General features: G+C 41.5%; 2 protein-coding genes across 3 annotated transcripts in view; one reads left to right on the top strand and one right to left on the bottom strand.

Moving 5' to 3' along the window:
* STK26 (serine/threonine kinase 26) overlaps positions 1-7884 on the top strand; it is a 40069-nt gene extending 32185 nt beyond the window's left edge. For both annotated transcript variants that reach the window (XM_054996055.1, XM_054996054.1), the window contains exons 5-12: positions 752-860; positions 957-1114; positions 2200-2385; positions 3075-3223; positions 4320-4413; positions 5595-5657; positions 5735-5871; positions 6161-7884. In XM_054996055.1, the coding sequence (XP_054852030.1) occupies positions 752-860; positions 957-1114; positions 2200-2385; positions 3075-3223; positions 4320-4413; positions 5595-5657; positions 5735-5871; positions 6161-6185 (921 nt within the window). In that variant the 3' untranslated portion in view covers positions 6186-7884. The remainder of the gene's footprint in view (positions 1-751; positions 861-956; positions 1115-2199; positions 2386-3074; positions 3224-4319; positions 4414-5594; positions 5658-5734; positions 5872-6160) is intronic.
* Positions 7885-8715: 831 nt separating this feature from the next.
* Positions 8716-23741, bottom strand: part of FRMD7 (FERM domain containing 7) — a 34069-nt gene continuing 19043 nt past the window's right edge. The window contains exons 5-12 of the mRNA XM_054995837.1: positions 20466-20563; positions 18851-18965; positions 18102-18249; positions 15014-15109; positions 13656-13819; positions 11978-12046; positions 10508-10583; positions 8716-10210 (exon numbers count right to left, since the gene is read on the bottom strand). Of these exons, the coding sequence (XP_054851812.1) occupies positions 9155-10210; positions 10508-10583; positions 11978-12046; positions 13656-13819; positions 15014-15109; positions 18102-18249; positions 18851-18965; positions 20466-20563 (1822 nt within the window). The 3' untranslated portion in view covers positions 8716-9154. The remainder of the gene's footprint in view (positions 10211-10507; positions 10584-11977; positions 12047-13655; positions 13820-15013; positions 15110-18101; positions 18250-18850; positions 18966-20465; positions 20564-23741) is intronic.

The following is a 23741-nucleotide window of genomic DNA, read 5'->3' as shown; positions in this document are numbered from 1 at the left end:
CTGCTCTTCAGTAGCAAAGTACTTATGAACCAGTTAGTTTTTAGAGGCAGGGGAGCTGGAATGCACCCGAAACTGCCACATGAGCACACATTTGAAACACTCCCTGCACATCAAACCTAGACAGATCACCTCATCTCACCTCAGGCACAATACCTTAATGACTCCAGTGCACATATTCAGCTGTAAGTCACTGAGTGATATTATCGAACCTGCCCTTATTAGTAGCGGAACTGACCTGCAGGGAGATGTGTGCCTGTGAACTGTCTGTGTCAGTGCCAGATGTGGTCTTGCACAGATGTTTTACTGACATTAATGGGCACTGACTCTTATCTTACTACCTCTTGTCCTAGAGGATTTGTTCTTGAGGAGCTAAATGGGGAGAAGTTGAGGAAAACTGGATCTTATTAATGATATCCACTCTTTGATAGGCGTCTTCCAGAGCAGCCTGTTGCATTTACTAGGGATTTATGACTGTCCCTGAAATGTTTCACTAGCCAAAACCTCTTAGGGAGATACAGCATTCTCCCTCTTTTTTCTTGAGGGTGTTTCCAAGCCACCCGCTGTGTTCTGTGTGGCTGTGAGCAACCATTTCTATAGTGACTGTTGTGGAACGTATGTATGTGAAGTTTTTTCCTTGCCTGCAAATCTCTTAAAAAAACAATAAAAACAATGACATTCATCTTAACAGCTGGTGAAGGCCAAGGTTAAAAATAAAATCTGAACTATGTTTTCTTGTGCTTTCCTCCTCAAGCTGCGGGCTGGCCCATTTGACGAATTCCAGATTGCTACGATGCTGAAGGAAATCTTGAAAGGTCTTGACTATCTACATTCAGAGAAGAAAATCCACAGAGATATTAAAGGTGCACATATATTTGAACTAGTATGAGAGTTTGAACTTCAAACCATAGTTCCCTCTTGTTTTTAAATCAGTTTTTGAACTTTCTCTTTCCCTCAAGCTGCCAATGTGTTGTTGTCAGAGCAAGGGGATGTTAAGCTTGCAGACTTTGGGGTTGCTGGACAACTTACCGATACACAAATTAAGAGGAATACCTTTGTAGGCACACCATTTTGGATGGCCCCTGAAGTAATTCAGCAATCAGCTTATGACTCAAAAGTAAGACTCTTTTCTATTGGTTTATGCTCATGAATCACTTGCTTATTTTGTAAAAGATGCTGTTTAAAGATTTCTTTGTCCATGCGACAGCATATAATGTAGCCCCACTTGCAAAATCTGGTAGCTGTAAAAAAAAAAGCTTTAGAATATGAGCTATATGTGTGTTGTATATGTGTGCTTGTGTTTAATCTTTAACATCAATTTCTAACCCTGATGACTGCAAATAAAAATACCAAACTTGTGTATGCAATTTCTGCTAAAGGCATACAAACCAAAGCTTTGAGGATTGTTCTATAAATTGCCTGTGGCTTTTGTCCTCTTATGTCAAGTGAACCTCATCTCTTCTTATGTCCATGTCCAAAACTAGTTGAACAGAGTCCTGTACTCTTTGTCTAAACATCTGTAAGCAAGAGGGCCAGTATGCAAATTACACACACAGTTCTTGAGTTCATAGTTTCAGGCTTTTACTATACTGCAGAGCTGTAATAGTTTCTTTATTGGGCTTCCTGTTGAACTACTTTTCACAGGGCATAGTCACACCCATCTGTCCCCCCCCCCCCGAGTTTAGCACTTCCACAATTTGTCATCAGCATTACTGTAAGTAATAATAAGTTGAAGAGATGTTGACAATAACTGGGGAGAATTTGCTGTTGCATATAACTCTGTGTAGACAAATCCATCTCTCATTGCATCAATAACAACAACATTTGATTTATATACCGCCCTTCAGGACAACTTAAGGCCCACTCAGAGCGGTTACAAAGTATGTTATTATTATCCCCACAACAAACAAACAAACACCCTGTGAAGTGAGTGGGGCTGAGAGAGCTCCTAGAAGCTGTGACTGACCCAAGGTCATCTAGCTGGCTTCAAGTGGAGGAGTGGAGAATCAAACCCGGTTCTCCAGATAAGAGTCCCATGCTCTTAACCACTACACTAGACTGGCTCTCACAGAGCACATCTTCCCTTCTTTGCATGTGTGTGATATATCATTTCATTTCTGCTTAATTTTTGGACATTTTACCAGCTTTTTGTTTAAAATAGTGGTACTATGTAAGTGCAGTGTTTTCTTTCTTCCCTTGCAGGCCGATATTTGGTCTCTGGGAATCACTGCAATTGAACTAGCCAAAGGAGAGCCACCTAACTCAGACATGCATCCAATGCGAGTTCTGTTCCTCATTCCCAAAAACAATCCTCCAACCCTAATAGGAGAGTTCAGCAAACCCTTTAAAGAGTTTATTGATGCATGTCTGAATAAGGACCCAACTTTTGTAAGTATTACTCCTAATTCTGCTTCTTTCTTTTCTTTTTGGAAATCAAAGCACTTGTAGTGATTGTTCTACAAAACAAAACAGCAGATGAAATGAGTTGTTTCAAAATGTTTGGATTTTTGAGGTATACAGCATTCTTTTTTTAGGAAGGGATATTTGGAGTGTACACAAAATGCAGTTGGGTCAAACAAATCTTTGTGACTTGGCAATTTGTTGCTAGACCTGAAGTACTGTGAAAACTAGTGGGATGCTCTGTTAATTCAGGAATTGAGAGGACAAAGAAACTAGAAAGTTGTCCAGGATGAACCACTTGCACACCATAGGTTAGTCCACTGAACTTGCAATAAGGCATCACAATGAGTCCTGTTGGATTATTCTTTAAACCTGCTTTTCTACTGTGCCTTTAGTGGACCAGTCCTTGAAGATAACTTTGATGGACTAAGAATGTGGAAGAGCTCTGAATTATGCAGTGCCCTTGAAAAAGCAGAGTAGACTTCCAGCTGGGCTTACTTATTCATGCCAACTAATTGCAAAGCTCACTTGTTCAACTATCTGTCTATCTACCTATCTAATCTATTTCCCATTAGTGTCCCAAGTGGGGATCCAAAATGGCTTAGAGCAGAGACAATCTGGTTCAGTCTGGGATTACCAGAACTGTGTTCAGTGTAAAAAAATTTTTCTCTTAACAGCGTCCTACAGCAAAAGAACTGCTAAAGCACAAATTCATTCTGAAAAATGCCAAGAAGACCTCTTACCTGACAGAGCTTATTGATAGGTTCAAGCGATGGAAAGCAGAAGGACACAGCAGCGATGAAACGGATTCTGATGGTTCTGATTCGTAAGTCAAGGTTGGGCAGGGGAGAATTGAAGGGATCAGTTCAAGGGTGCAGGTTTTGTGCTCTGGAGCGTAGAGTTCACCGCTTGTGTTAAAACAGTGTTTTGAAGCATTAGTGTGAACAGCTTTGTTACTCTTTGGCTTCTAGAAGCCACCTAGAAACTTGTGTTACCTTTTAGCAGGCTAGCCTTTTGAGTTCTGCAATCTTAAACACCAAAAGATTTTACATTTTAGTGATGTCCTGACTTCTGCAATGAACAGTAGTGGTCTCATCATAGCCCCTAGTAGACTGTCTCTGTCCTTGTCACATGTATGGGCCTTCAGAATCATAGCCCTTGTTTCATTTTTAACTACCACATGTTTGTTCTTATAAGGAAGGTAGGTTAGGGTGGGTGGGAGTGACTTTGTTCAAGGGCAACCTTTGAGCTTTGTTAGAGGCATTATTTGGGACCTTAGGCCCATGAAAAAGCAGCTACTCCCCTGCAAAAAAAATGTAGCAGTAGTATGTTGAAAACCCACATCTCCTCCACTTTCAAGGCATATAAGGTTCAATCCCCGGGGGTGGACTGAGCTGGAGAAGGAATCCCTATGTTATGGTGTAAAGGTCCATTGCATTTGTTGTCATCTCTGCCCCAGTTCACTGTGTTGTCTGCTAAGAAATTTATTTTTTTTAAATGCACAGTGGGTGAAATTCTAACCTGCTGTCTAACCCTGTTTTTTTTTTTTTTGTCTTCATTGGAATGTGGATTTCACTCTGAATTTCCCAGTTTTGCCCCTACTTCCCAATGTCTTGGTAGAAAAATGCCTCCGAAACTGCTTAAAACTGGGGAAGTTTTTAACATAAAGTCAGATGTGGCTGCAGACAGTATGCATGTTTGAATGTCTCTTCAATGAAATAATCTAAAGTCGAGCATTGAAATTTGGTTGTAGTATCATTTTCTTGGTCAGTATGCTACGAAGTCTACTTCAGCCTCATACCAACCAGACTGTTTGCTGAGTCTCTAGTATCAGTGTACTATATTTGAGTTTTTTAAGTCACACAAAAGCATGATATAGCGGTGTAGTTCTCTAAACTGTTTGTTTTCCCCCCACTCCATAGGGAGTCTAGCAACAAGGAGAATAATTCTCACCCAGAGTGGAGTTTTACTACAGTTCGGAAGAAACCAGATGCCAAGAAACTGCAGAATGGAACAGTACGTCCAGCCAGAATCTCTTTCTATTCTCATGATTCCTTGGAAGCAGTGACAGAGTGCTAACCACAGTGCTTGCGAAGCAACGCTGAATGTCATTTTCCTTCCCTGTTGCTGCCTGGTAATATTACTTTAGAGCAAGGGGTTGGCAGCCTGTTTCCATGGCAGTTTTTGCCATCTCTCATATTCACATTTACCTTGGCAACCGTGAGAGGTAGAACACCATCATCATTATTTTGAAATCAGCCAGGATTCTCAGGATTACAATAAGAAATCTCACTGGGCCTTGAAGAGCCATTGGGTTTCATGCAGCTCACGTTTATTGTCCTACTCTAAAGCTCACTAAAAAGACAATATTTATCACTTTAGTTATTAGGATGGTGTAAGCCATGTTGTGTCCCAGCTGTACTTAAAGGTACTTAGCAGTTGCAAGCCTAATATGCTGTGGTACCCCACAGAGATGGCTGAGAGTTTACTGCAAATGTCTACTGCTTTGGTTTTTCACGTTGCAAACATCATTGTGATGGGAATAAATTGATACGGTTGGCTGTCCTTTGTCTGGAATATTTCAGTGGAAAGTTTCTCTAATTTGGGGGGAAATAAATCCTTGTTTATGGGCTGGGGTACTAGATTGCTTGCAGGGGTTTTTCCCCTGCATGACTGTCTTTATCTGCACACTTTTGCAGTAAAATCTCTGGAGAGCCAGTTTAGTGTAGTGGTTAAGAGTGCCAGGACTCTAATTTGGAGAGCTGGGTTTGATTCCTCACTCCTCCACTTAAAGCCAGCTGGGTGACCTTGGGTCAGTCACAGCTCTTCTAGAGCTCTCTCAGCCCCACCCACCTCACAGGGTGATTATTGTTGTAGGGATAATAATAACATACTTTGTAAACGGCTTTGAGTGGGTGTTAAGTTGTCCTGAAGGGTGGTATATAAATCTAATATTATTATTATATTATTATTAATGCAATAAATGCTGTCTTATGAAAGTATGACAGACTAATTCTGGCTCGATATAACAGAGCTTTGTGTGTTGGTGCGTGTATATAGCACACTGATTGCTATCATTTTCCTGCTTGGTTGCAGGCCTGCATGATAGCTGGGAACGGGCCCCTGGTCTAGGAGAATCTGCCTTCCATGTGTTTCCCAGGAGCTTTTTTTGAAAAAATATCTTTTCTTTTTTCCAGGACCAAGATCTCATGAAAACCCTGAGCTGTTTAACAATGATAATCACACCTGTATTTGCTGAGGTAAATTTCAATTTCATGCATGTCCAGAGCATATACAGCAAGTTTATAAAATCCTGACGTGTTGGTTTGCTTCCCAGCTTAAACAGCAAGACACCAATAATGCTAACAAAAAGAAGGCAATTGAAGAACTTGAAAAAAGCATCAATATGGCAGAAGCTGCATGTCCGGGGATCACAGATAAGATGGTGAAAAAACTTATGGAGAAATTTCAGAAGTAAGCTTGCAAGTTTCATTTCTTAACCTTGAGGGGATATTCCTGAGGGTATGTCTGCACTGCTGATTACCTCACTTCCTGTTCACTTTGCAAGGCTTAGAAAGATACTGGAATAGCACAGTGGCAGCCTAAGTTAGGCACACGTACTGTTAGATTGCTGCATGAATGAATAAAGTAGGAGAAGGTGGAAGGAGCAGATGAATTGTCAGGTGGGAGAGATGAGTTCTAAGAACTAACAAGGCCATTATGATAGAGCACAAACATTTTCTTCTTGTGTGTCTCATTTCAGGTTTTCTGTTAATGACTCCTCCTAAGAAATTTTGTCACTGATTGCTGTTCCACATGGACCCAATATAGCCCACCAAAACCTACTATAAGCTTGGCAGTGCTTTGCTCATGAGCTCCTTGTGCCTTTTTGGATCATTGCGACATATTTAATGATCGAGGATTTGAAAGGACTTACCTCCACTCTTTTGTGATGGGTATACCTGCTTTTTTTGTATTTCCAGGACATTCTTTTTGTAAAGAGCAACTTTTAATATTGTAGTTTTCACCTGTTTAATCCAGTTTTAAAAACGGTGAGGCACAGTTTTTGCTTCTAGATCTAACCAGGGGCTACCAGTTGCCAATCTCAGCGTGCAGAATCTCGGGTGTACCTGTTATTGCAGATATCAGTGGACTGCACCCCTTTTACTTGACTTCATAGGAAGTACATGTGCAGTGTGTTTCAACAACATTTTGTTACGCTTCGAAGAACGGGATGTACCGGTCTTACTATTATTATTATTTGGTATGCATAAGTTACAGCTTTTTCTGAGTCACTAAAATTAGACTTTAAGAAGTAGCTTTTCACAAAAAATATACGTGAGAGCACCTTAGACTGTGTAGGATGTTGCTATAGCACCTGCTTGAACACCATAGTCTCTCTTTAGGCCCCTGTAAGTGTAATCAACCTGAGACAATATCACCTATTTTGAAAATTGGTACAGTATTTTAGGCAGCTCTTTGATCACCTACATTTGAGAGCAATATGTCTATAGCTTTGCAAGTTCACATGTAGCGACTGGCATAGCTTAGTGTATAGTTTCTATGTATTATCTTTTAGGGCAGAGTTTCAAGATGTCATTCATCATGGTAGGAAATTTTAAAGCAATACAGTTGATGGGCAGGAGGGCTTTTGGCAATAATGGACGCAAATAGAAATCTGGTTTAACTGAATTATTTCTTCCTTTTTGAGTAATTTTTTTAAAAAGCAGTTCATTATGTGTTTGGGGTGGGGGAGCTGGGAGGATAACATGGCATGCGATAAGTACCTCACAAGCAGGTATAAAATGTGTGACACCAGCGTTTTGTGTGGTGGTGCTTTTCCTGTAAAATATTTATAACACATTCTTAAAGTACATTATACAGTGCATCCATCATGATATGTTTAATTTCCCTCAAGTGTATTTTAAATATGTATTTACCAGTTAATATGCAAATAACTGAGTTATAGATATTCTTTCACAACAAAGATAGTACTGTGCAGTACAGAGTGATTTTTTTTTCATAAAAGGTAGATGAAATTATAAACTTGCTTTCAGTTATATATTTATGGTACTGTTTAGATGGGTAATACCTTTTTCTTTCTTTATTTCCCCTTCCTTTCAATCCAGTATGTATATTATGCTGAAGTTTGAAGTGGGGTTGTATTTCAGTCCTTAGCTGTGGAACTGTTGGTGTAAATTTATTTTTGATAAAAAGGCTGGATGTGTTTTAATTTTATGGTTTGGATCTGCACATTTTTGTTTTTGCACAAATGTCATTTTAAAGGATCTGAAAAATATCTGCCAAATATTTGAAGAGTTAATGGTGTGCAAGCAAATAATGATTTTTTTTAGTTAAAAGTTGCCATTGTATCCTTTAAAAAAAGATATAAAGACACTGGGGAGAGATGGTGGTTAGAAATGCCAAGGGCAATTATTTTCAATGGTGCCTACACTGTAAAAAAATAATAATAAAAATTACTTTTAACTCCTTTGTTTTAATTTTAAATAAATGTTTGTTAAAAGAAATCTTTCATCTGCTATATAACTGAAACATAATTAGAATTTATATCTGAGGAAAAAAGTCTGGACATAGTTTTTGAAAACGATAATGTTATGGATTAAATAAAAATATTTTTATAAATGTAAAAGCAGTAAACATTGTAAATACAGTTGATCTGAAGCTTTACAGAATAACTGCATCACTGAAGCAAAATTATACTGCTCTTCTTTGTAGTCATTAGTCCTGTAAATCTGTTTATAGATGAAGCTTCATTCAATGTTTTCTTGGGGGAGGGGGCAGGGCAGCAGAGGTTGAATGGTTAAAAAAAATAAATATTTAAGTTCTGTAAACATTTGTGGTCCTGATTGTCTGATGCCATACTTCTTAAATCTTATTGTGGAAGGAAGAAGAGCATTTTGTCTTTTGTGGAGACTTCTGTCTTTGGAATGAGAATTTCCCGTTTTCAGAATTCTGCACTGTGATTTCACACTATTTTCAGCTTCCAATGACTTAGCATTATTAGACCCATTAAAAATAAATTATACAAAATGGCCAATAGCAATAGTTTGTTTTTTAGTGCTACTTTTCAGAAACGGTGATGTCATGCCCAACCACATCCTTTCTGATATCTCTTGCCAGCAACAGACATGAGCATCTTTTTGTTTCTCTCCCAGGTAAATTCCAGAATGGTTGTATGCTGTGTACATGCTTTGTTTAACATCCTCACAGATGTTTCTGGCCCATAATCAGTGGCCAAAGGTGGCTTCATTTTAAAAAAAGATAGTTGCATACAGATCTACGTATTTCATTCCTTTTCGGGATGAAAGGAGGGGATGCTTTTATTTATTTGGCTGTAGAGCTGGACTGCAGTCTGGAGTCTACTTTCCAAAACAGAATCTCACCCACCATTTATTAATTCATTTTTTTGCATTACATTTTGTGTCACAATGATCAATTGACTGTTTCTAGTGGATTTGTTTGTTATCCAAGAGAGAAAATAAAGCACTCCTGTGAAGCCAGCTATACTCCTGTGAAGCCAGCTGTGTGTGCCTGCACATAACCACCCCCCTTTTTCCTCCATTAAAAAAAGTATTGATGCACAATTTCCAGGTCTAGTTCCTTGCTGCATCAGACTCGTCTATTACATTTCTGAATTTTAATCATACCTACAAAAACAGTGATGTCTAGAAAGGTGCCTCCTTTCTGTCCAGTATCATTGACAGGATCAATTTAGCGTAACCCAGTCCTATTGCTTTTAAGTGGAATAACTGGATGCTCCCAATGAAGTCCTATCCTCAATGCTTGCAGTAGCAAGGCAAATCTCTTCATCCTCTTCCTCAAGCTGGAGGCTTCCAGAGGAAAGACGGACCCTTGTCCTGGGAGCTTTGGCCACTCTGCCATAGAGAGAATAGTAGTCGGGCAAGAGGTCAGAATCAGAGTCGCTGGACTCCGTTCCACTACCCACATAGTATTCAGGTGTTTGTTGAACTCTAGGAGATTCTGGAAACCTTTGCTGGGCCAGCACATACTGTAGAATGTCAGTCTTCCTGCTACTCAAGACAGGACATGGCCCTAGAGGTCGGAACTCTGAGCCATAGGGGAATCGAATAGTTTTCATGTCATATTGACTCCAGGATCTTTTTGGAAGCTGCTCTTGGCTGCCATAGTCGAAAACACCGCTCCCATCATCTTCCTGCTCCATGCTAACACTGCTAAGGTAGCTAGTTCTAGATGGAACCTCTGGCTCAAATGCACTTGATCGTGCCATAGCTGTACTTCTCCTTGAAGGCTTCATAGGTGCCGCAGCAGGGATGTTCACCCCCTTAGTTGTATCCTCAGCAGGGCCCATGGCGGTGTGCCTTGCAAACTGTGGTGACCTGTCAACATAGAAGAAGACTTGAGGAGAAGCCACATCCAGTTGGTGGTTGACAGGAGCCATATAGGGCACATCTGTGTAAGTCAGCTGCCTAGGAGTCACTTCTCTCATGTTGCCAACAGATGTGCTTTTGCTGTTCCCAACAAACTTGTAGTCCGGCTGGAAGGAGGTCAGCGGAAACCTTTGCTCATAGATGTCAGCTGGTTCCCAATCATCTACGGGTTCAGTGTAGACCAGTGGGAAGGCAGAACTGCTTTGGGAATGGTGCAGCACCGTTGGATCTGCTTCGGGCTTGGACCGCTCTAATTCAGCAGTGAAAGTCACTTCCACTGCAGAGTTTCGGCGTCTGCTGTCTAGCATGGGCTCAGATGTGTGGATTCCATTGGCATTGTGATAGCCCCCTATGGTGCCACAAACCAGCCGCAAGTCCTCCATCTGAAAAGGTGAACAAGAGATGAGGTTTGATTGTGCTGTGCTGCATATAGACCCTCACCCTTTTATTACAATGTTTAGATTAGAATTGCACATTGAATGCCATTTTCCCCAGGGATTGTTTTAGACTGCAGGGAGTGACAAAGCACTGCTCTGTGAAGTATGGTGGGAAGTGGGTTTCTTCCACTATATAGTTCCCACCCTAAACTCTCATGATGTACTCATTCCGGTATTCCTTAATGATACGACTTCAATAAAATCTCCCTACTCCCCCCCAACACATGCACACAAATTACATACTTGTTTTGAAACCTCTGTAAGAAGATCTGGTGATGAACGGCACTGCCTTTCATGATACCGAGAGGAATATTGTTTTCTGAAATTCCAAAAAGTGCAGTAGTTTATATAGCGTTAGGCAACACAAGTCATCCGCCACATTGATATATAATCCCATTGTAGCAATGATGAGCATCAAACACCTCTCGCACTATGACTTACTGTCTCTAGTTGGGTTTTTGGATGTAACACTGGTGAAGGGAAGTTTTAAAAGGTAGTATACACATTAGTGTGTTCAACCAAAGGTGCAGTTGAACCACAGTTACTTTTTAAAGTCACACTGATCCCCACAAGTGAAAACCACATTAAATCCTTCCTGTTGACTGCAGTGAAACATAAAAAGTACTTGACTTTGACTTAACTATGTTCCACTTTGTGGATTTGCCAAAAGCAGCTAGAAAGCAATTAAGTGTCCTGTTAAAAATATATGGAGTGTTTTAGTGCAGGCTTTAAAAAGGGTTTTCTAAATAACAGGAAGTCTATTGCTTAGAAAACAGCATTGTCAAGTTCAATCTGCAGGGGTGAAGCTATGTACTCCTCTAGGCTACATTGGACATAGATTTATATGTGCTACGTTGCTGTCAATGGGATGCCCATATTATATATTCTAGTGCTGCTAATCCTGCACACATTTTGTTCAGGCACAATTAGAATTGGTAGCAATTACGGGCAATGTGGTCTCTGAACACCTACAGGGGGGTTGATTTGAGCACAGCCATACTGCATCCACAAAGCCACACTTGAAATGTGTGATTAATGAGAGAGGCTGGCGTTTTAAGAAGCAAAATGGATGTGCATCATGATACCTACCCACCCCATGCATATGGCTACAGCTTGCTTTAAGTCCAGGGCTGCAACAAAGAAGAAATGTACTTTATAAATTGACCTGCAAACTAGCTCTTTGGCTGTGGAAATAGCAGCAGCCCAACATAAAAAGCAGCTCAGCTGCATTTATGATCACCCCATGTGTGCACCACTATGACCTATAAATTGTACAAATGCCAAATGGTTTTGCTTGCTTTGTTGCAATTGCGTTCTGCTGCACTTAGGAATGAGCTATGCAGTTTTGCTCTACAGATTAAGAAGATGCCATTAAGGTGCCTCATCTCTCTCTACCCTGTTTGCTTGTGTTGGTGCTGTGGCATATGCAATCAGTGCATGCTTATGTTGTACAGCACACTGCAGAACTGGACTATAACTTAGATAAATCTGTATGGCAGATATTAAGTTGTTTTAGCACTGGATAAGATTAGGCTGTTTGTAATTTTTTTGACTTCCAGTAATTTGATGTGTCTTCTGGCTGTTGAAATCTTGCTCATAAGGCTTTTACCTAGAGGGGAGACACTAAGACGGGGGGCTGCAAGTGGAACAGCATTTATTTGGAGGGGTTTAGCTAAGGAACCGATAGAGTATTTTATTGTGAAAAGGTCATACCTCTCAAACGGCAAGCTCTTCAACTTCCCCTTTGTCCCATGTTCCAGCAGCTGCCGTTGGGTTCTTCCACTGGCAATTTAAGGACAGGAAACTTGTGAAGCCGGTGCTCCCTGTTCAACCCCCCACACCCTCCCTTACAGTGCATGCAACATATGTGGTGGTCATCAGGAAAATTCTGCCCTGTAAGGAATGACTGAAGGAACTGGATATATTTGGCCTGGAGAGGAGACAACTGAGAGATGTGATAGCCATCGCGAGGAGCAAATGGAGTTGTTTTCTGTTGCCCCAGAGGGTCAGACCAGAACCAGTGGGTTTTATAATTAAGTCAAAAGTTTTTAGTAAAACAGGAACAACGTCCATGGTTCCTCAGTGGAACAGGCTTCCTTAGGAGGTGGTGGGCTGTCCTTTGGAGGTTTTTAAAAAGAGGCTAGATGGCCATGTGACAGCAATCTTGATCCTATGAGACAAATTAGGCAGAGAGGGAGGGCAGGAGGGAATGAGCTAGTGCTAGGCTCTCATGGCCCTTTATTATGCTCAGGGTAATGCTGATTTTCACTTTGAGGTCAGGAAGGAATCTTCATCAAGGCCAGATTGCCCAGAGATCATGGAGGTTTTTTTACCTTCCTCTGGACATAGAACAGCAGTCACTGGGACAGTGCCATTGCTGGCTAGGTCCCTTCTAGCTCTGTTTTTATGTGCTGGACAGCATAGAGAGAAGCCTAGATGAGGGCATAGGGACACGAGGATTGCTTATTTATATCCTGCTTATCTCCATAGCATTGACCCAAACCAGCATATCATATCATTCTTTGCTGTAGTGGTTAAGAGCATGGGACTCTAATCTGGAGAGCCGGGTTTGATTCCCCACTCCTCCACTTGAAGCCAGCTGGGTGACCTCAGGCTAGTCACAGTTCTCTGGAGCTCTCTCAGCCCCACCCACCTCACAGGGTGATTATTGTTGTGAGGATAATAATGACATACTTTGTAAACCGCTCTGAGTGGGCATTAAGTTGTCCTGAAGGGCGGTATATAAATCGAACGTTACTGTTCATAGGAACAACCCTATGAGATAGGCAAGGCTGAGAGACTGTGATGGGCCCAAGATAGCCCAGCAAGGTTACATGGCAGAGCCAGGATTCAAACTCAGTTGTCCCAGGCCCCAGATCACCAGCGTAACCTCTATGTCATGCTGTGCTAGCTCTAATACAGACAGCACAGGGTCAAGTTTGGTCCTTCTGAGTATCTCCAAAGCCAGATACATGCAGAGGTATAAATAAGCCAAGATATTTTTTGATCGAGCAGAATATCCCACTGATTGCTCCCCTTTTTTGCTGCTCAGTAACAAGACTGTCCAAAATCGGCTACCCAAGCGTGGTTACCTTGGGTTGGGTTGGCCCAACGCAGAGGGGATATTCTATTAACTGGATCTCAACGGTACTAGCTGGTGGCAAATTGTCCAGCTGCTGCAACCACAGGAATGGTGAAACATCAGATGATTCCTCAGAGAGGGCGGGTCATACCCACTCAGAGGAAGCCGAGTTTATGCAAGGCTCTGCAAAGATCATCACAAAACCTTCCTTGTATTCCTCCCAAAACTCCATACACAGAATGGAAGGCTAAAATCTGTGGATGACTAATTGTTCTACCTTAGCAAAACAAGGTCCATAGTGTTAGTAACCTGTATCGGAAACTAGAACCCTTGCTGCACAGAAAGGCCTTGGGCTTTGACTTGGGCTCTTCGGAGAGGCGGAAGAACGCGTGATACTCAACGCACATCTTCCAGAAAGCTTTGCACGCATCACGGCTGGCCATAGTGAACTCAAGTGTGTCCTTGCACAAAGCCTGAGGAAGAGAAGCATGTTGGGTTATCAGGAACACTTTCTTTGTTTGCTTTTTAATTTTTCCTATATAATCAGTATGGATGTGAAAGTTGGACAATGAAGAAAGCTGACAGGAAGAAAATTGATTCATTTGAAATGTGCTGGAGGAGAGTTTTGTGGCCAAAAAAGACCAATAAGCAGATGCTATATCAAATCAAGCCTGAATCCTCCCTAGAAGCTACAATGACAAAATTGAGGCTATTGTATTTTGGTCACTTCATGGGAAGACAAGATTCATTGCAAAAGACAATAATGTTAGGAAAAGTGGAAGACAATAAGATCTGGAATGAGATGGCTTGACTCAATAAAAGAAGCCACGTCCTTCAGTTTTCAAGATCGGAGCAAGTCTGTTAATGCTAGTTAGTTTTTGAGGTCTTTCATTCATAGGGTCGCCATAGGCTGGAGGCAACTTGATGGCACATAACACATGCATAATCAGTGAGTGGCTGCCATTCATTCCTATGGAGAAAAGTACATTTGGTGATGTACAATGGGAGACCACAGTTGTTCCCCTTCCCTGCCCCTACCCCTATCCCTGGGTGATCTGGACTCTTCCATGAGACGTTCCGTGAGGAGTGCAATATGTCGGTCTCTCCTCTGCACATACTCCTTGTTCTCTGCTCTGAACACATAATAGGCACTTCGCTAGTCTCATTAACAGCCTTACACATAATTGCTGCAGACAGAAACAGGTCAGTGTCTCCACTTCAGGAGTACATCATTGGTACTAGGGAAAGACCTGGAAACCCCCACCCTCCTGCATCTGGCAAACTTGATAAGCCTATAGCTAATACCAATACAAAACACTAATTAGAACACCCATTGGTTAAAAAAGTAAAGGCAGTCCCCTGTGTGGTCGGCCATACTGAATTTCCAGTATGGTCAAACTCTCAGGGCGACCACAGACAATGCAGTACAGTACTGGCTCCATTCCTGGCCTCGTTGTGAAGTCTCTCTCTGCAGGAAGAAGGCAGCCAGTTCCCTGCAGCTTCCACTGTCTGCTTGGAGTGCAGGCCTGCAAAGCTGTAGGGATGGCAACTTTGTTGAGCTTGTCTAAGAAAGGTAAAAGGCAAAGACATCTGGACAAGTCTTGTCCTTTAAGACAACCTGTGTTCTGCGGCTCCAAACCCTACAAAGGCAGCAACATGGCACTTACCGACACGTTGGCATGCAGCTTGATCAGGAAATGTTTCCGCTTAAAACTCAGCTTGCGGATTTTGGCCCAGTTGAAGGTATTAATCTTTGTATTTCCCTACAAACGCAAGCAGACAGGCTGTACAAGTTATGCAGGAAGAGGATAGGCCCAGGTCCTGTCCACAGCCCACCCTTCCGACATTAGAAGGTGAAAAATGAAAATGTCTGTATTACCACAAAGCAATAAAAACGTGGCATCAAGCAACCCAGAATGGCAGTGTACCCCTCCTCCCCCATTACAGGAAATTCTTGGATCTGTTAACTTGTAAGTAAATGTTTATCACACAGTATGCCATCCCCCATCCCCCGCTATCATTGCTCTCACGTGCCTGCCTACCTGACCTTTCAAAACCAACAATTACTCAGTTTATTTTACCTCAGCAAATTCCCAAGAACTCCTGTATCTGGGGCTCTTCTACATGCTTCCTGGCCACCAGCAGTTCTACAGCATATTTTTTAAAATTATTTTTATTTACTTCATTCATAGTCCATCTAACTCACTAAGACTCAAGGGAGCCTACAGCTAAAAACAACGAAGAAAGAACAGTAAAATACATGCAACTAGCAAGAGAAAAATAGTGCACTAAAAACAGTACCATGGTGGTGGTAGTACCATGATTATTGAGTGGCTTGTCCCTTTATTGCTTGGTGGAGATTTTGTTGTTGAGCGGAAGACATGTTTTTAAAGAAGGCCTTCAGTTCGGCCTGCACTGATGTGTCTCCTTCTGATCTATATTGATTATTTGATAGTGCATATTGCTGCCTGTCACAGTTTAGTTTGTCATTGTAATTTCATTGTTGAACATTATTTGATTCTAATACTGTTTTAATGTGGTTATTTATGTAATTAAAAGATTTATCTTTTTAATTACAAGCATGGCAGCTTCCAAACCATACAACAAATTAGCAGCATGCGCACACAGATGGTCTACAGATGTTTCCGTGTCCTCTCTAGTGTCTTCAAGGTCTTCTGCCTTTCTGGTTCCTGTCCTGGTCCTCTTCCAGGGTATTAGCTGCATTTGGTGGTTTTTAAAAAAGTAAATAAAGTAATGCCTTGCTGGCTCAGAATGAAAGATGGACATCACAAAGATCTCCAATAGATTATGCAGGCACAATCATTTTCTCCTTGATTTGGAGAGGTTTGGTATGATAAGTCTCTGCAAACCACCCTATCTTTGTGAAAATTTAAAGCTGGAGAAATGACTCCGAGTTTTTTTTTCTTTTGGTTTCTTCCCTAGTTAGACATAAGGCCTTGTAGCGCCCACATTACACAGCAAACACCAACCAAAGTACATGTTTGCTCTGCAGATATGCCATAGAGTTGCAGTACCATGTAATTGCCCCAAAATTAGATGGCTATTTTTGGCAGAAGATTATATGGTCAAGATATGTCTAGCTACCCTGTAACGCCAAGTTCTGACATTGCAATGTTTTGGTTTACTAGGGGAAGACAACAGTGGCTTGAGTGGAGGTGCCCACATCAAAGGGAGCTGCCCTGCTCTGCTTTAGGCTAGGCTGGTAGCAGGGCTGCACAGGGAGTTGAATAACTCGGCCTAAGTTAGCACTATGAAGTGCCTTCCAAGGCGGAAGCAGTCATCAAGCCCTCCTGTTTTCCAGTCTCTGGCTCGTAGGATTCTAGTGGCTCTTAGCTAAGGGAAAAAATGGTCACGTTCTACTAAAGCTGATAAATTGCAGATGCTACGATCAGCAAAAGACAGTAGAGACCCCCTCACCTCTGCAGGAGTATACCATATACCCTGCAGCTGTGGACAAGTTTACATCGGGACCACAAAGTGTAGCATCCAGACAAGAATAAAAGAACATGAAAGACACTGCAGACTTGGACAACCTGAAAAATCAGCAGTGGCTGAACATAGCCTAACGCAAACAGGGCACAGTATCTTATTCCAGGACACCAAAATACTGGACAACACTTCCAACTACTTTGTCAGACTGCACAGGGAAGCCATTGAAATTCACAAGCATAAGCAAAACTTCAACAGGAAAGAAGAAACCTTAAGAATGAACAGAGCATGGTTTCCAGTTCTGAAAAACACCAGGCTAACAAAACATTCTATCCCCGACAATAGCCCTGCAGAGAAGATTAGCACATCAAGTACCATCTATATGCAAAAGAACCTCCTCAGGATACAGTGAAGCCTCCCGCCATTAGCATTCCACACCCTGGGAAACTCTTACAGGATGACTCAGCTCAACCCCACCCCTCCTGAGTAGATACAAATGACCTACATCTTTTCCACACTGTGACACTGAGAGATCTCTGTCTTTTGGTGCTACACCTCTGAAGATGCCAGCCACAGCTGCTGGCGAAACGTCAGGAACTACAATGCCAAGACCACGGCAATACAGCCCGGAAAACCCACAACAACCATCTGATAAATTGCGCTCAAGTGTCCATGCAAGGAGAGTGAGGCTTGTCTTTTTAAAATATGGTTATTATTATTGAAAGGCCACTAGGGTTGCTAACTCCACCTTGGAAAATTCCTGGAGATTTCAAGGTAGCACCTGGAGACAGCAGAAGTTAGGGATGGGAGGAAGTTCAGTGTGGAATCCACCCTCTGAAGCTCCCATTTCCTCCAGGGGAACTGGTCTCTGTAGTCTGGAGATCAGTTGTAATTCTGGGAGATCTCCAGGCCCCACCTGGAGGCTGGTAACCCTAAAGGCTGCAATCCTATGAACTATGCACTGAACAAATGGACAACTTCTGAATAAAGTACAGGTGGGGAGGGGTTGTGAAGTTCTTGGAGCGTGGGCCAGTGTGTCTGATGGTTTTATAAAGCACTTGGTATATTTTAGGCACTTTATTTGCAAACCATCACATTTATTCATTACACCAATTACAAAAGGTTTAGGTTCTCTATTTTCGGGCATTAATTGCAGATGGCACAATGATTCCCAAAAAGGGTAAGATGAGCAAAAATGCTGGATTTCATAGCTTTGCTTTGGACTTGGAATATGTTGAGAATCATCCATCAAAGCGATACTGCACATTTTTGCCTTTTTGAAGTAGAAAATGCTTCCCTCCTTACCCGTAACACCAGCACTCCCATGTGCGTGACAGACAAGTTAATCTGTGTCCCTTCTCCATCACTGGCTGGGTGAGGCTTGATCCCAAACATGTCTAGTTTCCTGGCTATGTCCAAAAGGTGCACATCAGATTCTGCTGGAGTTTTCCCTCTAGAAAGGAAATCTGGATTTCAGCTCTCTGACCCATTAAGCTTTCATCTGGGAGCGTCTCTCCACTCTTCTGATCTCCACAGGGGTGTTTCATCCATTTTTGATACTTAATAAAATGGCATCTCTGAGTTCTAAGTTTTCTAACCCAGTGAATTAACAACTCCAAGCCAAACATGTTAACCTCAGATTTGCTGAAAGCACATTTAATTCCGATGCTTTGATAGGCAAAATTACATTATAAGCAGGGCTGTGAATGTGCAGAAATTAAGAAAAACAGAGGAATTCAACTTTGTTTTAATCAAGTTTCTAGCCCTGGTGACTGCAAAGTTTTGCATGAAAGCAGGCAATGCCTATGGCAATTCAAATGGGGGGCTGGCTAAATAAGATTTTCAGTTCTTAATTTCTCCTCATGACTTGTAGAACCAAGGTAAATAGTAAATTATGCAAATATACTGCGCTTGTAAAAGTCATTTGGGCTGCAGAAAATTCAGCTCGTTGGTACCCCAAACTTTCAACACCTTAGTCCAAAGCACAATGCACAAAAGAACCTTAAGTATTAGCTATGCGCCAAAGTAGCCACAGTATGGAAACATCGACTCACACATGTTTCTTGTGGTAAAGCATGATTTTGTTCTCCAGATGCTCTTGGTTTGGTAAATATTTGTGTGTCTCCAGGTGCTTTTGATCCATTTCTTCGTGAAAATCCCCTAGTGCAGCTGTAATGAGATGACACCCAAATGATGAACTTCTATAGAAGACTCAGAGAGTCACATCAATGGGACTTGAGCACAGCAAAAACATTACAGGCAACATGTGATGATAGCTGGCCTAGATGCACAATGGATCGAGGCACTACTACTACCCATGTGAACCAGCCCATGACTACAGAATGACTGTTGGGGGACCTGCTATGCATGCCCACTGTAGCAGAGGTGACATGGGTGGACATACGTAATAGTTTTTCTAGTTATTGCCCACAGACTATGGAACTCCCTTCCACAAGAGACTCACTTGGCCTACTTTTCTCAGCTTCTGTTAACTATACTATTGTGAAGGACTTTGGGGGAGTCTCTGACACCTGTTTGTCCTTGAGGACTCTACTGACTTCAGTGCTGAATACTTGTTTGGGTGTTGGGGATGCCTGTTTTTGCTGTTTTTCTGCCCATTATTCATTTCATTGGTGGTTTTATGGTTGCTCAACTGATTTTTTAAAATTGCCTTTTGCTACTTCACTTTGTTGTTTTTTTATTGCGGCAGATTTTTAAGAGTGCTGTTTTACTAGAAGGGCATTGTTGTGTGTGTTTTTAAAAATAAATAAATGAACAAACAAACAGTGCTGCAATAGAATTCTTCATTTATATGCCCACTTCAGCACTTAACACAGGGCTCCTGGCCACATTGTTATAGAAATGGACACTTGTGGACATGCCCTGATCTGTTCAAAGTAGACCCCTGACTATGCTAGTCTGCATTTCTCTTATCTAAGTTTATGGATCCAAGATCATTCTAGATAGTGGAAGGAAATTAGTACCCCCTGCCCCACATCCCTAAGTTCTATCAATTCGGGATGAGAACCATGGACAAATGAGAGCAAATTAGTTAGGAGGATATAATTTAGTTTACTTATTTTTAGATATATACCTTGCTTCTCTCCCCACTGGGGACCCAAAGCAACTTATAACATCATTTCCCACCATTTTATCCTCACAACAATGTAGATTAGTCTGAAAGAGATTTACTGGCCCAAGATTACCTAGTTAGCTTTCATAGCAGAGTAGGGATTCAAACAGAGTCTCCCAGATCCTAAGCCTGCCTTCTAACTATTATCCCATGCTGGCAACCACTGACATATGAGAGCAACTCAAATCGATTAGGGAAATGTTACAAGGAAGAACAGAGCCCATTTTAATCTGTATTGCTACATGTTAAATATAGGGAAAAATAATAGACAAGAACAATAAAGAGGAAGAAAACTTGTTATAAACCAGGTAGATTCTTGAGCTAAAAGGAAGGATTATGTGCAGAATATGGTGACTGGACGCAATAGTGGGAATGTATTTTGGCTCATTTTGCAAAGGAGAGAAAAGACATACCTGTTGTCTGACCTGCATCTACCCACCCTTTAAAGGCCTGGGAGCATGGCTGCCCCTCCTCCCTCACCGCTTTTCCTCCTCCTGCCAAACACCCATGCATGTTTCTGCTTACACTGTACTTACACTGCAAAAGGTGTGACACCATCAAAGCCGAACTGTTATCGCTGCATGAAAGTCTTCCACAGGCTAAATCCTTCTTGACTTGGAGAGTGAAAAGGTATCTAAAACGCAGCATAGAGACATTACTAGTACAAGCACCTCCTAAAAGCAACCTACTACCCATGAAACAGAGACAACCTTCGGGCAATAGTACATCCTTGTGTTGGCCATTTCCATAGGGCAGCTGCATGCTGAAACACGCCTGCCCATGACTGTCAGTTATCTGCTCTCATGTCTGATTTCAGGCGGTTCTGCAACCTCCTCTCCATCATTGAGTTATTACAGAGTTTGATATGTTGCCAGTGCTGGGTATAATCCTGACTCCTGAGAACCATAGCTTATTTCATTTTTTTAGAGGAGCCACAATTCCCAATGTATAGCCCTTCAAGAATAACGGCAAGGCCAGATTTGTTTAGTTTGGTTTTGGCTCACCTGTAGGATGGCAAGATTGGTCCCCATATCTATTATGTTCATTTTAATTCACCTGTGTTCACTAGTCATGCAGTGGGAGTTGCATGGGGGGCGGGGGGCACAGAACTACTGCTTCCTGCCTTCCCCTTCATGGCAGTGATGTTTGCCAGATATTCAAAAACATTTTCAAGTCAGTTTTTCAGAACCTGAAAGGAAAATTTGGGGTGGCTGATTTTTTTTTCTTTTAAAAAAAGTTAAAGCTGAGATTTACTGAGAACATTGAATTTGAGGCCTAATTTTAGCAAGCATGGAATACAACTATAGGGGTATGCATTACTGTGGTTGTTTATTATTTAGAAATCGTATATGATGCCTCTCCAAAGATCTGCTTGAGGCAATTCACAAAGTAAAAACAATACAATAAAATTATAGGAGTTATCGACAACAAGCAAGCCATTAAAAACAAGCCCCCCCCCCCCGCAACAGCATAAAACACTCAGCAGCCTAAAATGATATTCATAAAATAATTCTATAGTGGAAGCAAACCATAAAAACAGCTTTTATTGGGAATCTCTCAGTTAAAAACCTGGGTAAAATATTTTAGCCTGGAAAGAAAAGGCAGTAAGATAGATGTAAGGGGAGCCTCAAAGGGGAGAGCCTTCCAAACATGAGGTGCCACCACCTAAAAAAAAAAGGCCCTGCCTCTGGTTGCTGCCTGCCTCAGCTCCACAGGAGTACAGAGTATAACCATAGAATAAATAATATTTATTTTTAAAGTGACTAGGTGCTAATACAAAGTGCTCTATAGAAATATGAATACAATAATATAACTTCATAGAAAAATATACATGTATAAATTCATAAATACATACATTCCTATACAAATACAACTCTAGGATACGTTACATGCAGATATCAACCCGACCATAAATATCTATCTCTTCTAGAAAATGATCCAATATATTTCTTATAACCAAGTCGGGGTGAAAAGCTCTACAAAAGACATGAACAAACAAATCAAAGAATGTATGTATTCACATGTCAATTTCAAATGAATTTCTTCTTTCTACAAGAAAAACCGTGTGGAATGAACAAAAAGGGAAAGTCCAAGCCCATCCGTCGCACGATTAAGGATCACGTGACGCCACTCCCTAGTACTGAATAGGAATGAACTGTATTGACATAAATTGAACTGAGTTCGGTTCCTTGCCCATGAGGAAGTCGTCCAACGGAAACAGAAAAGCAAGCTGGCCCTGGTTTGGGCAGGGCACGGACGGGCTTGGACTTTCCCTTTCTGTTCATTCCACACAGTTTTTCCTGTAGAAAGAAGAAATTCATTTGAAATTGACATGTGAATACATTCTTTGAATTGTTTGTTCATGTCTTTTGTGGAGCTTTTCTCCCCGACTTGGTTATAAGAAATATATTGGATCATTTTCTGGAAGAGAGAGATATTTATGGTTGGGTTGATATCTGTATGTTACGTATCCTAGAGTTGTATTTGTATATGAATGTATGTATTTATGAATTTATACATGTGTATTTTTCTATGAAGTTATATTATTGTATTCATATTTCTATAGAGCACTTTGTATTAGCACTTAGTCACTTTAAGAGTAAATATTATTTATTGTGTGGTTATTGTCAAAGTTTCCCAGCAGGGTCCCGTCGTTCCTGCCCAACTCGGGCAAAGACACACAGACGTCTGGTATCCACGTCTGGTATCTTGTTGAAGAAAACTTAACAAATGTGCCCGTGAGATACTACTTCCCACACTAGCCTGAAAAGCTGCTACCACTCTCTCTATCTAACCTCAGGCTTTGAAGCAAGGGAGAAGCTTCGAGCCTATAGGGGAACTCAAAACAGAAAAGTCTACCTTGCAAGGTTGAGGTTGCAAGCAGAGTTCCCCAAAACAAAGTATTTACACCTGGTAGGTGGTCCAAAGCAGGGCATGGGGTTTGGCTGGTTCTTTGAGGTATCAGAGTCAAGAGTCAGACCCACACAGGGTAAAATTATATATTTAAAAAAGACAAACAAAATAACACAAGACAGTTTGTGGGGATAAAACAACAAAAACCTAGAGCTGGTAGCACTAACTTATACATACCCAGCAATTCATAAGAGTTAGGTAGAACAGTCTCTCTTTCCAAAGGCACACAGAACTTCAGCAGTTCAACAAAACAAAACAGAAGAATGGTTGCAGCTCAGCTTCCATCTTACAGAGTCCAATTTGGAGCCAGAATTGAAGCCATAGCCGGGTCACAATGAAGCTGGCTGTAATCTAACTACAAGCTTACTTGCCTCACGGAAGGCAGCGAATTTATCAGTCCTGGATTCTTGAATGGTCTGGGCCCCTTGACCAATCAAGAATTCAAGAATTAATGTTACCAAGTCAAAAGTGCAACGTGTGGAAGGAGGAGGGAGTCCAATCTGCAGCTTGACACCACCTCCCCTCCCAAGGTCAGGATGGTACTTTCAGGCAAGAATGTTAACTGGTAAAAAACAACAACAACACTGCACCATGGAAGCCTTAGCTCGTAAATCAGATGGTCACCTTATCTCACAAGGTCACTAAGTACCAGGAGCCTCTATACCCTGCAAAAGTTGTTCAAGAAGATGTCTTGAAGAGGCCTCTGCCTGAACCAAAGATTTTACAAAGATGGCTGCAATTTAGACATGCAGTTTCTTCACAGTTTCTTCACAGTTATACTCTGTACTCCTGATTGGTTTTCTCTTGTATTTTTAGAGGTTATTGTCAGGAGAGCCTTGTTTGTGATGCTTGCTTCAGCTCCACAGAGAGTGGCTCTTACTAGCAGGTAGTACAAGAAG

Source organism: Eublepharis macularius, chromosome 13 (genome assembly GCF_028583425.1).
Source record: "Eublepharis macularius isolate TG4126 chromosome 13, MPM_Emac_v1.0, whole genome shotgun sequence".
Classification (NCBI taxonomy): domain Eukaryota; kingdom Metazoa; phylum Chordata; class Lepidosauria; order Squamata; family Eublepharidae; genus Eublepharis; species Eublepharis macularius.
Note: the sequence above shows the minus strand (reverse complement) of the source record. Positions and strands in the feature narration are given on the sequence as shown.